The sequence below is a fragment of the Marmota marmota genome, unplaced genomic scaffold, assembly GCF_001458135.2.
Source record: "Marmota marmota marmota unplaced genomic scaffold, marMar, whole genome shotgun sequence".
NCBI classification, from domain to species: Eukaryota; Metazoa; Chordata; class Mammalia; order Rodentia; family Sciuridae; genus Marmota; species Marmota marmota.
In genome coordinates this window covers 2,787,565-2,804,616 of record NW_025999929.1, presented here as the reverse complement: position 1 = coordinate 2,804,616, position 17,052 = coordinate 2,787,565, and the positions used below count along the sequence as shown (strand labels likewise).

General features: G+C 42.9%; 1 protein-coding gene across 3 annotated transcripts in view; it reads left to right on the top strand.

Annotated features, from left to right (window-relative positions):
- The window catches only part of LOC107159539 (serpin B9-like), a 114,127-nt gene extending 108,772 nt beyond the window's left edge, over nt 1–5,355 (top strand). For 2 of the 3 annotated variants that reach the window (XM_048800492.1, XM_048800490.1), the window contains one exon: nt 1,106–5,355. In XM_048800492.1, coding sequence (XP_048656449.1) covers nt 1,106–1,507 — 402 coding nt within the window. In that variant the 3' untranslated portion in view covers nt 1,508–5,355. The remainder of the gene's footprint in view (nt 1–1,105) is intronic. The other variant, XM_048800489.1, reaches the window with a different exon arrangement.
- The last annotated feature ends 11,697 nt before the right edge of the window (nt 5,356–17,052 follow it).

The window sequence follows — 17,052 nt, the reverse complement described above, 5'->3', positions numbered from 1 at the left end:
CAGTATTTCTGCTAACAAATGAAATGGTAAAAAACAGAGGTAGTTCTTTCCTCAATTTCTTCTTAGAATCTATTTCTTGTGCCCTCATGAGGCAGCAAATTAGCAAGTAATATTCTTAGTTCCTTGGAAACATACCCTTTGATATCCAGGGTAAGAAGGAAGTACCTTCACCTACCCAAATCATTATCTGTTCCAGGGATTCCAGGAGGATGCAATCTCTTCCAATAGTTTCCAGAAACTCCTCCTGTGCCCCTTGTGTGGACCCCATCCATTCTGTGTGCCTCAGGAATGTTGCCAGGTAGCTGTACAATGTTAGATCTGGGCCTGACCACAGGGCCTTAGACCTGACACTGCTCTTACCCACAGCAGGTAACATCAGCTCCTACCCAGCCCCTCTCTCCTTTGCTGCTTGTCTTCTTCTCCAACCTGGTGTCAAGTTTCTGCTTTGTCCCAACCTGCTTTCTTCCAGTGATTTGGAAGTCTTTCGCCATCTTCAACTTGGTGGCTCTTCCAGTGTCTGTTGTCATCAAAACCACTCATAGCTAGAATTTTTAACTTTTGTACATAACCATCAGAACACCATATTTGAAACCCAATTGGATCTCCAAGACATTGTGTCATGNTAAGCAGAGCCACCCTATGGGCTCTTCCTTTGCCCAGCTCCCAACTGTGACAATGAATTTCCACAATCAGTGTCACATCCCACATTAGGCAGATATCCTCTCCTGGAGGGGCTCACACTGAGAGCCCTTCCTTTTCCTGTCTGTTTTTCTTACCAGCGATGGTTCATTGTCTGCAAAACTAAGCTTCGTTCGAACCAACAAATACCACTAGATATGCCATCCACTGGGCGTGGACACTTGTCAGAATGAAACATCTACAGTGGATGGATAAGGAGGGGCAGCCACAGTCTCCCTGCAGGGAAGTCACATATGGGATAGCACGTGGGGTGGTGGACAAGTCAGATCCCTCACAAGCTTCCGGGCAGCTGAAGAAGCCGCCCATCCTGTGTGGACAGTCAACATGGAATGTTCATGGAAATGTCTGTGTGGTCTGTAGATACGCACTGAAATCTGAATGTGAACCTGTGATTCTGGTCTTTCAGGTGGAAAATAACCTTACTTTTGAGAAATTCATAGCCTGGACCAAGCCAGCCTCTATGAAGAATATTGACGTGGAAGTTCTCCTTCCGAGATTTAAACTGCAGGAGGATTATGACATGCAGTCTGTGCTTCAGCGTCTGGGAATGGTCGATGCCTTCCAACAGGGCCAGGCTGACTTGTCTGCCATGTCAACTGAGACAGACCTGTGTCTGTCCAAGGTTGTGCACAAGAGTGTCGTGGAGGTGAATGAAGAAGGCACTGAGGCTGCAGCGGTTATGGGTGAAGAGATGGAATATTGTTCAGCCTATTTACGGAGGTTCCATGCTGACCACCCCTTCCTCTTCTTCATTAGGCATAACAAAACTAACACCCTTCTGTTCTGTGGCAGGTTCTCATCTCCCTAAGGGTTGTACTTCCTCTGTATGGAGAGTTTCCGTCTTTCACTGTTCCCAGATTCTCTCTATAGTTCCATAAGGATGGGCCTATACGTGAATCAATTACGAAATTGAGGGCAGGGTCCTAAACCTTCTGAACAACTTGCCGGCATGATCTCATAATGCACCACACTCAGCTGTCCCCATACTGCCCACTCATTTGTACCATTGACCAGGATCCTAGCAAATAATAGGCTGTCTTGATTTCCTGTTGTATTTAGGATGAAGGCAGTACAGATGCCATAGGATAGTTTGCAAAGATTTCCTACCTGTCCCCAAATGTATTTCCTATTCATTTCACACGCGGTGTTATGCTGTGCTCTCCTGGCACCTCACATCTTGCCACACACTTGCGTTAACCTGACTAGCTCAATAATAATAAATGCAGCTGAATACTGAAACCAGAATCTTGAAATGAAATTTGATTCACTAGTTCTATTGGCAGGTGGTGTCTGCACAAGCTGTGGGGTTCTGTAGCTGAGAAGTGTTGTGGCTCTTAATGGTGGGCATGGACACAGTATTGCAATAGACCTTAGCAGCTCACCTTCAATTTCTTCCTCTTTCTGGTTTCTTGTCTCGTGAAGTCAATGAATGAAATTCACACACCTGGATGAGGGAGTGTAAACTTAGAACTTATTGAAGAACAGGAACATTCTTTCATTGCAAGCAGGAACATGATAGCTGGTTTTCTCTGACAAGAGTGTCCAGGTCTAGGGTTTTATATAGCACTTGGTTCACTGCTTTTGGTCCAAGCGTATGCTAATTAGGGTTGGGAAACCTAAGAATGCTATTGATCAATTTCTGAGTTCCAACTTTTATTCAAGTCTGCCCCACTCCATTTTCTTGTGGCAGGTCAAGAAACGGGAGGTTGAAGTTATAGATGGGGTTGCAGTGCTGTGGGGAGCAGGCTTTTGTAGCTGGCATCTATATAGTGTCTATCTCTGGCAGGTAAAGAATGACAGGTCAGTGGGCCTGGGCACTGACTTGGCTGGAGCTAGCTCACCTGGAGTTGGCCTGCCTGGATGCTAGCTTGCTGCATCTGTGTGGTGGGCTCCACAAAGCCACAGGCCAAGCTTGCTGAACCACTCAGACTGAAACTCCTCTGCTCCACCAGTGCATGACTGCTGCAGCTTCTCAGCATAGAGCAGTAGGTTGGCTGCTTCACTTGGTAGCCTGGGAGCCATGTCAAAACTATTGCTACTATTCCAGTTTTCCTGGCACCAGGACTAAAAAAAATTAACACATATTAATTTTATCTTCCTTTGGCATTCACCATGCACCAGGTATATGACAAGCACTGCAATAGGCACTGGTGACACAAGGGGACAGAGTCACGGACACCTGATCTTTAATGTGTGTTCCCAACTTATATAGTGTTTATGACAACCAGATTGGATGGTTTAATAGCTTTGAACTCACCATGTGACCCCCTTGCCTCCTAGTATTGTATTTACCTCCAACCCAACAGTTAAATGCCATTCAGCCCTTAAACTTCATTTCATGTGTCATCTTCTTCAAGACATGTATCTTCTTCTCCATAATCAGATGTACGTCTTTGAAGTTTAATAATAACTGCCTATGGTAGTTGCATTATTTATTAATAATTATTCTCAATCCTCTAGGCCTTAAAGTCTGCAAGGGTTGTGATTATATCTCACACATGCTTATGCCACTTACAGTGCAATATAAATAATTTGATTATATAAGAGCTCTATAACTTTTTTAATGCTTGAATATCATCAACTTTATTGTTCTTCTTAGAATTTTTTATCACAGTGACATTCACATTTCATCAGTCCAGTATCATCTAAAGATGGGTAAAGATGTTGTGTACCCACCACCTTTATTGAGTTCCCAAAAGTTTTCATTGCCCCCAAAGAAATCCCCATATCTACTAAGCAGCAAATCCTTATCCCTTCCTCCCTCCAGTCTCTGGCAACCCTGAATCTGCTTTCTGTCTCCATGGATTTACCTATTCTGCATTTTTCATGTAAATTGAATCATATAATATGTGACCTTTTGTGTCTGGCTTCTTCACTTAGTGTGATGTTTTCTAGGTTAATTAATGTTATAGTATATACCTGTCTTTTATTCCTTTTTATTACTGAATAATATTCTATTACACGAGTATAACACAGTTGTTTTATTCACTCATCCAGTGATGTGAATTTGGATTTTTAACCCCTTTGGCTATTTTTAAATAGTGCTGCTATGAAAATGCATTCATGTAAATTTGCTTGAATACCAGTTTCCCATCATTCCCATATATCTGCATATATACATATATAGGAATGGAATTGTTGGTCATAGGGTAGTTTTTTAAGAAGCATGCATTGGTTCCTCAAACACAATTGCATTGGCTGAACCATGTAACATTCTTACCAGCAATGTATGAGAGTTCAATTTCTCTGCATATCCTCACCAACACCTTACTTCCTGTTTTTTTCTTTATTTAAAAATTGTGATCATGCTAATAAGTGTGAAGTGGTCCCTCATGGTGGGTTGTTTGTTTTTGTTTTGTTTGTTTGTTTTGTAGTTCTTTGATTGGCAATTCCTGAATGACTAATGATATAGAACATCTTCTCTTGTGGTTTTTGGCCATTGAAATGGTGTGTCCCCAAAAGCTCATAAGTTAGAAAATGCAGGAATGATCAAAGGTGAAAGGATTAGATTATAATCCCCATTGGTGGATTGATTCATTTGATGGATCAATAATTTGAAAGTTATACTATACTGTAGTCAGGTGAGGGGGAGTGTCCTCATAGTATATGTTGCCCCTGGCTCCTAGATCTCTCTGTTACTTTCTGCTAACATGACCTGAGCACCTTTGCTCTGCCATATCCTTCCACCATGATGCTCTGCTTCATCTCAGGTCGGGAGCACTGGAGTTGGCTAACCGTAGACTGAGACTGTGAAACTGTGAGCCAAAAGAAAATTGCCTCTCTGTCATTCTGGTCAGATATTTTTGCCATAGCAATGAAAAGCTAACACGAATGTCCACAGCTGACTGCACTGATCTTAAAATATATGGTCCAGCCTAGTTAGAAGACCTGTCTCTGATGATCAGCTTTGATAGTTTTCCATTGCTTTTAGGACACAGTTTCAGGCTCCTTTAGAAGAGCTAACAAGGTAGTTCTTGATTTAACCTATTCTCCTCTCTCCCATTTGCCCTTTCTCGATGGTACCCTTCACTCTAGCCTTACAGAATTATTTGTAGTTTCCTGACTATTCCAAAAGAGGAAGGGGTGGAGTCCTAAATATTCCCTTCAAAGACATACCACCAATGGCTTAACTTCTTTCCACTAGGAGCCCCATGGGCCTTTGGGCGACATCCCAGATTCAAAATACAGCACCATCTCCTCCCTAGAAACCCCTTCCCTTCTACTCTTCCCCTTCCTACCAACATTCTTACTCTCCCACCCTATCCCCAGCTAACCTTCACTATTCGTTGCCAAGGTTGAAGACTCCACCTGTGTGATTAAATACTTTGCAGCAGAAGCATTTAGTGCACTGGATTAATATGAGCTGCTCCCCATCTGCCTGCACTAGTTTGGAAACTTCCTGAGGGTGGGATTTCTTATAGCTAGGAAATATACAGGATTTCCTACACCTAGCTCCAGATCAGGCTGTGTCATCCATGAGGCCCAGTGCAAAATGCAAATAAAAGGCTCTTGTTCAGATTTCAGAATGTGGACAGCAGAGTGTCAAATCAAGGGGACCACAAATGTTGGAAGCAGGCTGCACCTAGAAATGTTAATCATGCAAAGAATGCCCACTGTGGATTTTATCACAGTAAATAAAGACCTACTGATATTTGAGATAACATTGTAATTTTCTAATCCTTGGTTGAAAGGCGAAAGAGAAACCACATTTTTTTTTCCTGATTAGTTTTTCAACAGGATGTCAAAATGCTAAACTTTCTGTCTCAGTTTTGCCTATACACAGAGGTTAAGAGTAAACCAACCACAAAACTGAGGCTATTCACTTGTTGTGCAAGGGCACCATCAGCAATTCTCTGAGTGGTTTGCTGAGAGGGAAAAGTCTGGAATGTTTTAAAGGCTCTACAGGGAGACCTCATGCATGACTGTGTTAATACAATAGTGTAATCCAGCGCTCTGGTCAGGACAGGGTGAGTCCAATGTCTGCGTAAGATCTCTGTTAGAAATGTTTGAGGTCAGATCTCATAGGGGCCTGACATCTAAAAGTAAATCAAAGCTCATGGTTTTCTATAGTCTTGGCTGACGGTGCCATCGTGACAATTGATGGTTCTGGCAAGTGCTGCAGGAAGGGGACTGTGTGGTTGATCTTCCTCCCCTCCTATGTTTTTGGAAAGGGACTCAGACCTCTGGAGCCTTCACAGATAACAAAGCTTTTCACAGAATACTGGCAAAGAGCCTTTCCCTGAGAGAGCTATTGTACTGCTAATGTCCACTGGTTCCCGCCCCCACCCATGTACATGGACTAAAGACAGCACAGCTTTTCCACAAAGCCCAGCTGAGCCCTCCTCACCAGCTGGTCTCAGCGCTGCTCTAACCAAGCACCTGCCCAAGGCCCATGCACTTAGCCCCAATGACAAGAAGCTGTCCTGATAATGGAAATGTGCTGAGGTCTTTCCCCTTTAAACATTTTCTCTTGAACGACTCCCTATAGCCTGAGGTTTCAAGAGCCAGGGTAAGCAGTGATCTCTGAAGCAGCATCTTTCAGGGGGGAATGGATCGTGGTGCCAGCTGGACCAGCACGGTCGAGGCTGTAGTGGGTGTAGGGAAATAACCCAGAGAGGAGCCGAGTTTGGCTGACTGATTTATTTCCAGACCTCACGCGATGAGATAGAGGAGGCGGAGCTGCTCTGCGGTAAGGACAAGCTCTCCAATGAGTCCGGTGCCGCTTTGGGGATAGCAGTGGCCAGGCCAGAGCTGGCAGCAGCCTCCACACTAGAAAGGGAAGCTGTTGGGGAAGGGGACCAGGGAGGAAGGAAAGATTCACTCCTCTGGACAATTCCCAGCCTCCAGCCTGAGGCCCTGCGGGAGTCCGCCAGGATCCAGCTGCAGATCCAGACAGTGCGTTCCCAGGTGGAAGCCAACCTACTGGAGCCTCCTGCCTGCTCAGATGCCTGCGGGCCTGGGAATCGGAGAGAGGAGGAACTTTAGGAGGCAGTAAAACTTTGGGCTTCGCTGGCCTTCTTTTACTTGTCACCTCTCCCTGGTCATCTTTAGGGTCTTAAGGAGAGTTTTAGGCTTTCCAGGGAGAGAAAAGAAAAACCATCCTAAATCTTAGGGTGTAGGATTAAGAGAGAGCTGGTTGTACAAACAGAAACAACATCTTGGTGTGTGCTATGGTTTGGATATGAGGTGTTCCTCGAAAAGCTCATGTGTTAATGAATGTTCAGAGGTGAAATGATTAGATTACGAGAACTGTAATCCAACCCGTGTATTAATCCATTTGATGGGCTAGTGATTTGAAAGGACTACTGTACTGAATGGTAACTGTAAGTGAAGTGGCACCCCCTTTCTCCACAGAAAAGCCCTCTTCCCCATGGCTGATTTTAGGACTGTCAGCAAAAGAGTTCACTGTAGATAAACTTCCTATTTTCGTGTCACCCTGTTTACTTGGCCACTGGCCGAGAAGATACCAGCACTCCAGGTGCTGGACACCCCCTTACTAGTTTTTCACAAACATATCCAGCACAGTACTTTGAAGAAATGTGCAAACAAGGCCTCTGGCCTTGAACTGGGCTTCACAGAGATGTCTACATTTTTAAGATAAGTTACAAATGGGCTGCATGGTAACAGCTGGCAGGGGGAGGAAAGAAAGGGGAGAAGAGGCTCTCCCCTTCTCAGGTGTTGTCCTCGAAGGGTTAACTTGTCCAGAACAGTGAAAGAAAAAGCTGCTTTTATGTGAACTTCTACAGACTGGGAACTTCTGAGCACCTCCCCTTACACACTGGGTATAAAACTCTGAAACTCCCTGAACTCGGGGTTCAGGGGATTGATTGATGACAGCAAAGGCTGTGCCCTCTGAACCTGGCTGCAGCCAAATAAAACTGTTTCCTGCTATCTTCAGTGCCTTGCTTCGTTTGTCCCTACAACATAAGCAGACAGGGCATGGCTGGAGAAAGTAGGTGTGTGAGTGTGTGGGGGGGTGCCCTTGGGGATTATATTTATCCCTGGTTCTTCTCTGTCCCTGCTGCCCAGTGCCATGAACTGAGAGCTTTCCTGTCATGCCCTTCCACTATGCACTTCCACTATGATATTTTGCCTCACCTAAGGCCCTGAGCAATGGAGTCTGTGACCATGGAGGGAACCTCTGGAACCATGAGCCAAAACTAGCTTTTCCTTTTCTAAGTTGTTCTTGTGCTTTGGTCACAACTGACTAACACAGTGTCCATTGCTTTAAGGGCATGGCTCCTTGATTCCTATTTTTTTAAACTTGGGGTGCCAGAGAGAGCCACCATGAAGTAGAAGCTGGTAAGGGTCAGAAGGGAAAACAGTGAACTCTGCAATAATGGTGTCCCTGTAAGAGCACTTGTTTTAGATATTAAATATATGGGCCCTGGAATTAGTCAACTATTTAGGGAAGAATCTGATGGGCTAATATTTCACAAGTATGCCCTGATATGGCCCCCTTGATTGTGTGATTGCTAGTTGAGTCCTAGGCCAGAGGTCTGACTCTAGGGGTCCCAGCAAATGAGGTCCTTCTACTCATCTCAAACAGCAAATGAAAAAAGTAATGGTGAAAAGCAGGAAAGAAACTTTAATCAGTACAACTATACCAGGAAGGCAAAGAGTTCGAGTATTTGCAGTTCTGACTTTGGGGTTTGCTGACACAAGGCTTTAGGTTTAAAAAGAGGAAGAATCCGGTATGCCTACTGAAGCAGTCTTGGTCAATGGAAGTCTGATTCATCATTATTTCAAGTCTGGTTCTTCCAGGTCCTGGAGAAATGGTTGAAGGATCTGGAAGATAGGCCCCATGGAACTTCCCTCATCTACAACTGTTCACCTACCCGCCCTCTTGCCATGTGTGTGGGGAGATGTCTGTGGTAAATTGGAGCCTTTCATCATTGCAGCAGGATAAAATAGAAGCCCCGGCCTCAGCCGGAGGAAAGGTAGGAAGGGAAAATGGGGAGTGCACAGAAGGAACTCACACCTGGCCCCCATCTAGAGCTGAACTGGCCCCAGTACTGCGCCCCCATAATGTCTATCCACACCCTTTGAAGGACATGGAAAAAATAACAACCCCCAAAGAGAAAGGGAAAGTAATGGGCTCTGAACTTGTTGCATTTTTCCTCATTTACAGTCATTCCCCTGACTGCCCAAGGTCTCCCTCCAGCTGAAACCAACACATGTCCTGCCAGAACTCAGCCCCTCTAAAACCTGTAAAGAATTATCAGCTTTAGGTGAGCACTCCTTAAATAATTAACATGCCTACATGAAGAGGCAAGCAGGAATCTGACCCAGAGTTTAATGTCATAAAGAATACAGATACAAAATGAAGATTGAGAAGACAAGCTTTATCTTGCTCTTAGTTATCCATTGGATATCTACAGGCCCCAGTGAAGAGCCTCTAAGTCCCTGTTCTGATATCATCAACGTTTATTCCAATTGGTCAGCACTCAGTATATTTTTATTATCACCGGGGGGCTTGCCCTTCTGACAGGTGGACTCTAAGACTTCTTTCTACCTCCTAAATGATATTGTTTCCTGAGTCGGTGGGGCTTCCCAGGATATGAGCTATATGAGATATGGTCCCCACTGAGCTAAAGACAAGCAGCCCAGGGTTGGATCCCCAAGGAAGACCCTGTAGCTCTCTCCACTAAAGACTGGGGGAAGCAGAGCCCCCCAGCTGGGCATCCAATTTGTCAATGCCCATCTGGGAGGACCAAGATAGGGGCAAGGGCTTGGAGGAACACAAGTCCTAAAATGTCAAGAATTAGGAGAAAGTTTTGGGTTTACCTAGGGCAAACAGAAGAGGAACCAGGGCACGGCAAAAGTTCTCTAGGGTCTGCCAGAGATCCTAGTCTGAGTGCTGTGGTCATTGGCTGAGAAAAATCTCTCCTCTGGAATGTCTCCCCTGATAGGAGATATCAGTTATATATATATCAGCATGGCTGAGAGGCAGTATAGCAATTTCGGGGCATGAATTCTGTAGCCAGATGGCCTGATTTTGACCCTTGCTCTGCCATTTTTGAATCCTAAAGAAGTGACTGCAGTTTTCCATGCTGACTTTCCTCACTCAGAAGGATACACTTGGGATAATACGTGGAACATAGTAAGGGGTCGAAATAAATGAGTGACATTGCCATTCATTTTTTAAAGAAGGTGTATGAGGAGAACCTTACATGCAACCTGCTTTTTTATCTACCTTGAGTGTCTCCTCTGCCTGTCTATACTCTTTTGGGAAGCAAAAGAAAACACCACTGCCCAAATAGCCCAGGCAAGGAAGCCTCCACTGGAAAAGGTAGAGGAATTGTGAAGTCTTTAGTGCTGTTTGCCAATTTTTTTTTCCCCCTTCTAGCACATTATAGGTGTTATCTCTTGAATGGGGTTTGTCCTCCAAGGGCTTGTGTGTTGGAAACTTGGTCCCCATTGTGGCAATGTTAAGAGGTTAGGGGGACATTTAAGAGGTTGAGACTCATGGGAGATCATTTGGTCATTGGGGGACATGCAGAAGGAATTGATGTAGTTTTTATGGGACCCCCGATTAGCCCTTGCAAGAAAGTTGTTATATAAGAACAAGCTGGTCCCCTCCCTGATTTCTGGCTTCCTATCTCACCATGTGATCTCTTCCTCTTACACACACTCACACCATACCATCTGCCATGATTTTTGACATCACCAGGGTGTCCTCACCAGAACCACTGCCTTGTTGTTTGGACCTTCAGTCTCAAACTAAAACTAAAAGAATTCTTTTCTACATACATTACCCAGCCTTAGGTATTTTATTATAGCAACCCAAAACAAACTTATATAAAGGATTGTTCTTTTTGGCTCTCTTTTAGGGCCGTGTGATCAGTTCTGATCATTGAGTGATTCCAACAGGAATATTTGACTGATATATTTAACAGTGATTCCAACAGGAATATTTAACTGCCAGGTTTTTTTAATTAATCCATTTGAAATTTTCCATACTAACATATGAGAAACCAAACATCTAAGCTAATAGGATTTTTTTCTGTGCTTATTAAAAATACTGAATATATTAGGGAATCTGGTTTTATTGGACAAAGACATGGTAGAATTCCCCTAAAATACCCTGTATATGTAACTGTGCCTTGAGGAACAAATCAACTTTCATGACTAGAGCAGAGAGGACACAATGAACTCCATATGTCTTTTATTAACTAACCAAAACTGATTAACACAAACTTATTTTTTTCAATAATTTTTATTTATTTTTTTATGTGGTACTGAGGATCAAACATAGTGCCTCACACATGCTGGACAAGTACTCTGCCACTGAGCTATAACCCCAGCCCTATAACCCTGGTTTCCTGTCTCACCATGTGATCTCTTAAACAGAACATCTTTAATGATAGCTTATTTTCAAGGCAGCATTCCGATCAGGTGTTATAATTGGCACTTTTTATTCATTGTCGACTTCTTGTGAATGGAGAAAGTTTGGGTCTACCAAAGGTTAACACTGCTACATGGCCTCTCTCTGATTTTATCTTGTGATCTTTTCCGGAATATTGGAAGCTCACAGGCAAAGTCAACCTACCTCACTGTTCACATAGGAAAGACCCAATAGGGCTTCAGAGAAAGATTTTACTTAGTGAATGCTTATTGTTATTTGGGAAACTGGAGGGAACATTTAAGAGGCTCTAGTTTTCTTTCTTTCTTTTTTTTTTTTTTTTAGAGGGTGCTTTCTTTAAATTGTGTGAAGACGTTCGTTAGGGCTTTCAGTCACTTGTCACAGATGTTAGCAAGTCAGGAGCTGAGTTCTTGTTTGGTATGGTCAGTAGGTTCCTTGGAGAGAAGAAATATGATTTCCCCTCAAGTCATGCCTAATGAGGTCATAACAAATAAGAACAAATGGTGTAGAGCAGGCCAACATGGCTAGAGTTAGTCTATCTGGCCAAGATTTCCAGCCAGCTAAGTTTTAGTATGTAGTCAATGTCTATAGGTCCTGAGTCAGCATATGATTCAAGGTCATAAATACCTGCTTGTGAGCATGTGCTCACTTATGCAGTTTGTTGGCACTGGTCCTTCTTTGTTTGCCTGTACATTAAAAAGGCCTATGTAAAGACTCTGGGGCTGGGGCTGAGGGGCTGCTGCCACTTTTGAATAAAGCACTTGTGCCTCGAATCTTTCACCTGCCAGAATCTGAATCTTCTCAGGTCTCTAGGAGAGAAGAAGATGTCTACATGGATATTCCAGGTTCCTGACCATGTCATGGAAAAAAATTTAAGGATGTGTCAGGAATGAGTAGCAGAACAAGAGATTTATTATAAAGGGAAAGTACCTTCTCAAGACTGGGAGTGTAGGTGATTTCAAAGAATGAGAGTGAGTTGCCTCATCTTGATCTGGGTTTGTAGCTTTTGTAGAGGGACAATATTTAGGGGGCTGAACTAGAAGTGGAGTTAGGGTGGGGTTATGCAATTTTGCACCAGTTTTCCTTGAGCTTACACATTGCCCTCCTGTGTTCTGAGCATGCTGCTTCTTACATTGCATCTTAAATTTCCACCCAGTGGTGTGCGTCTTACTATCATAATGAGGCTAGGTGGTTTCTCAGTCACTGAAGCTTTTAATGCACATGCTCCCGAAAGGAGTTTTTCCTCCAAATGCCTTGTGGCATTATCCTGCAGTTTGCTTCATTTTTCATCCCCCAGCTGTGGGCTAGGATATGACTTGGGTTAGTCACAGGTTATTTGTTCTGCATCCCAATGATTTATGGGCATTTTTCTTTTGAGACTCAGTGTTCTCCCTTTATCCTGAAATTCCTATCTCAGTATGAGTCATAGGACTGAAAACAAATCACTTTAACTTACTATTATCAACTTATTTTAAAGGCTACAACTCAGGAACAGACAATGGAAAAGATGCATAGGGCAAGATATTGGGTGGGAGCTTCCAATGCCTTTCTGGGCATAACACCCTCCCCACACCTCCATCTCTTCATCAGCCCAGAAGCTACGCTTCTCCATCTTAAGGGTTTTTATGGAAGTTCTATTATATAGCCACAATAAACTACTTGTGATTGAACTCAATTTCTAGCTCCTCTCTCCTCCCTGGGAATCACAATATTTCTCTGTCAACCAGTCCTCAGCCTGAAGCCAACTAAAGATGACCCACCAAGAGTCACCTCATTAGCATAAACTCTGGTATGGCTAAAGGGTCTTATCTATTACAAAAGATACTCTTATCACTCAGGAAATTCCAAGAGTTTTATGAACTCTGTGACAGGAACTGGGGACAAAGATCAAGCATATTTTTTTTATTATTCCACAACCATGAATGAAAGTACCCTATTAAGAAACCTGAAAAGGGGATGGAAATTACTGGTCAGAAGTCAATGGTATCCAGGTGCCTTGGTGGAGAACTCCTGTAATCCCAGTGGCTCCGGAGGCTGAGATAGGAGGATCCTTAGTTCAAAACCAGCCTCAGAAAAAAAAGCAAGGCACTAAGCAATTCAGCAAGACCCTGACTCTAAATAAAAAATACAAAATAGGGCTGGGGAATGTGGCTTAGTGGTGGCGTGCTCCTGAGTTCAATCCCTGGTACCAAAAATAAAAAGAAGTCAATGCTCAGCAGGCTCTGTGCTAGGTGTTGAGTGGGTGAGGGTTGGAAGGAAACAGGGAGAAGTCACAAAAATTTACAAGACTTCTGTCTTTAAGAACCTTAAAATCTGAATCGCGTAAAGTCAAACAATCCAAACTCAGAAACTGCAAGAGTAAAAGAGACTTCATTTGTGATCTTAGGATTTGCAATTCTGGAGACACAGGTTCAGATAGCTCTGAACCAGTGCTCCAAAAAAGACAGGGAAGGTGGAAGTTCATATATGATTTACTGCCAAGTAGTAAAAATTCTTTTGTAGGAAACCATCTGTGGATATTGAGAATAGGTGCGGGCACTACGTGACCAACAGAAGATAAAGATACTTAGCAAAAATGTCCATGAAACGAGTCTGGTGACTTCTTGATCTGCATCTAAAGTCCCTGGGCTCAGTGTCACGAACTGCTCTAGAGGCTTGTAGCCAGAAGGCAGCAAAGATCACATTCCTAAAAGCAGCTGGATCTTGTGTAAGTCCTCCCTAATGGCCTCCTGACTCCATTTAGAAAGCTCTTTTGGTGTTATGTTTATCGGAATTTTCATTTTATTTTCAGAGGAACAAGATGGATTTGTTGATTGGGGATTGGTCCTCAACACAGTGGGCTGCCCATCTCCGTTTGTTGATGGCCGGTCACCAGCCACCATTTCTCTCTGTTCTGCTTGGGCTGTAGTCATACAGGTTACAGCAATTTGCAATTGCTGGTAGGAAGCTGACTATCTTGTCAGGACAACTTTCAGTGATTTCATGTCTTGAAAATATGTTGACTATGTAGGAATGAGAAGTATTGCTGTAACATGTTCTCTCCTCCAGAAGTTTAAAGAATTTTGCCAGGAATTTTTACTCAAAAAAGCTGTCTGGAGGGTATGGAGGTGTCCAGATAATACTCAAATTCTCATGTGGCAGAAAAAAAAACATGTTTTTAGCTTTTATGTTGTTTTGTATTGCTACCAGGAATCCCATGAATATTTCTACCACATGTAAAAATTATTAGACAAGGAAAACTATTCTATTTTTAACTATTTTCTATTTTCTGAGAGAGAAAAAAACAAAAGCTTTAGGCTGGAGGAATAGCTCTGATAGAGTACATGCCTAGCATGCATAAGGCTCTGGGTTCGAGCCCTAGAAACACACATAGCGTTAGGGGATGGGGTTTAGCTCAGTGCTTAGCATGTGCTTAAGGTGCTTAGCATGCACATGGCCCGGGGTTCAGTACCCGGCATCAAAAGAAAGCAAGAAAAAAAAAACTTTATAGCAATAGTCATCAACAAAAGAATTTTCCTTTCATTTTCTCTATACTTTTCAATAGAGCAGCACCATGACTTAGCTCAGGGCATAGCAGCCACAGAACCACCTGGTATTTGGAGTAGATTTGTCTGGTTCAGTTTTGTTTAATAGACACACATGTGAATGTTGACTTTGACTTAAATGTCAGGGACACCAAGATGGGGAAAGAGAAAAAAAGATGGTTTACCTTACAACTGGGAGTGATTCCAGAATTCAGGGCATCAAGCCCACCTCCCCTGGGGAAGCTTCAAGAAGCTCAAGCTATAGAAATCACTTTGTGGCTTCCTTCTGGGGAGTGTGTTTTGAGGATTAAATAAATGGATGTATCTCAGGTCCTTGGTGCAATGCCAAGGACCTGACAGAAACCTGTGAAGCTGGATATGGATACAGGATCCCAGATCACCCACCTCCCCAGTATCCAACAGCCATGACAATCAGATGTGGGCATGTTTTCCTCCTGTAGACTTTCTGACCCCACCTCCGATTTCTCACACCTAGAGAGGCAGGGTCCTTTACTTTCTTTTGTTATTTCATCCCTGAAAAGATTTTTCTATAAAGCCAGATGTTGCTACAATTTCAGTATATCCAACCTGTTTATCTACATTGTAAGCATTTCTCAATTTTATCAAACTTTTTAATATTGTTTTTCTGTTTATTCCTAATCACTTTTTGAAAGAATTATAATTTGCCCTTCTTGCAGGAGCAACACCCAGCACAAACTCTCTTTAAACTCCATATTGAAATAATTTCAAACACCCTGTGAAAACTCACCAATTACTGTTTGATGGCAATCGCAAAATTATATTAATTTGACTTCTAAACATGACCACCTTGGTACAATTTGAAAAGTTGATCCTTGGTCCATAATACATCCTTTTTGAACTGTGCAGATGTGTCTAAGTATTACTTAGATCTGTTATCTTTCTTTCTCTTAAAAGACAATATTTTAGATGTATTGACTGGCAACTGGATTGATCCATGGACAAAACTTGCACTTATCAATGCTTTGAAGGAAAGTGATCTAAGCAATTTGATTTTTTAAAAAAAAAATAAGTAGAGACAAAAAGATTTTTAAATTAGCAAGGAGAAGCTATGTCTATCTGTGCAAAAATCCATCTTAAAACATTGGGAGATGGATTGTTATGGGCTGAATTGGGTAAGTTCATCCCCATCCTCAATGCACAAGTTGAAGCCCCAACTCCCAGTACCACCCAACATGACTATATTTGGAGACAGGACCTTATAAAAGTAAGTAGGGAAAAATGAGGATATCAGGATCCCTGATCCAGTCTGACCAGTGTCCTTATAGAAAGGAGAGGTTTAGGGGTATAGCTCAGTGGTACAGTGCTTGAAGAGTAGCATGCAGGAGGTCCTGGGTTGGATCGCCTGTGGCACGTGGGGTCAGGGGAGTGGAGGGTGAGGAATTTGACATAAACACATACAGAAGGAGGACAATTTAAAGATATAGGGAGATGACCATTTGCAAGTTGACAAGAGAGGCCTAAAACAAATCTTCCCTCTTGGCCCTCAGAAGGAACAAACCCTGACAACACCTTGATCTTGGATCTCTGGCTCCCAGAATTGTGAGACGATAATTCCTATTGTGCTACTTTGTTACAGCAGCCCTGGACAACTGATACAGAGGTCAAGAATCACAATTATTCCTTTGGGGTTTTTTAAATGCACATGGTGCCTAAACACCAGAGCTGATTTTCTCTTCAGCTGCATCATGTGAGTATTTTCAGTCCAGTTTATATTTTTTAATGAGTTCAACTTCAGGCCGTCTCCTTAGCATCCCCTGGTTATAGTCATCTGGTTTCAGTGACATCTGCTTCCTTTTAGAAGGAGAACTCAATAGTACATATGATGTACCTGCAGGTTCCGATTCTCTTGTGCTAAACACAGAGACACTGTCTGGTTTTTACTGTCTGCTCACATCTAAAACACATCCTTCCTAGCACCTGTTCTTGGGGTTAGAGATAATTTTCATAAAAGAAAAACTTAACCACATTTACATTTTAAAGAGCTTATGTAATTATTCATTGATTCATGAATTTGGGTTAGCACTCCCTAGGTAGGATCGGAAGGTAAACTTAGAAAGTATTTGCAGAAGCAAGTCAAAGAAAACAGTTTTGACTGGCTGGAGTGGAAAGTTCCTACTTAGAGGTTAGTTGGTAGTAAATAAAATTATAGGAGCTCATTGTTTGAGATTAGGTTCCTGCCCTGGGCTCCAACAAACCAGATTAAAAAATCAAAAGGGGCCAGGCACGATGACACACACCTGTAATCCCAGTGGCTCCAGAGGCTGAGGCAGGAGGATCATAGGTTCAAAGCCAGCCTCAGCAAAATCAAGAAACTAAGCAACTCAGTGATACCCTGTCTCTAAATAAAGTACAAAATAGGGCTGGGGGATGTGGCTCAGTGGTCAAGTGCCCCTGAATTCAATTCCCGGTAAAAAAAAAAAA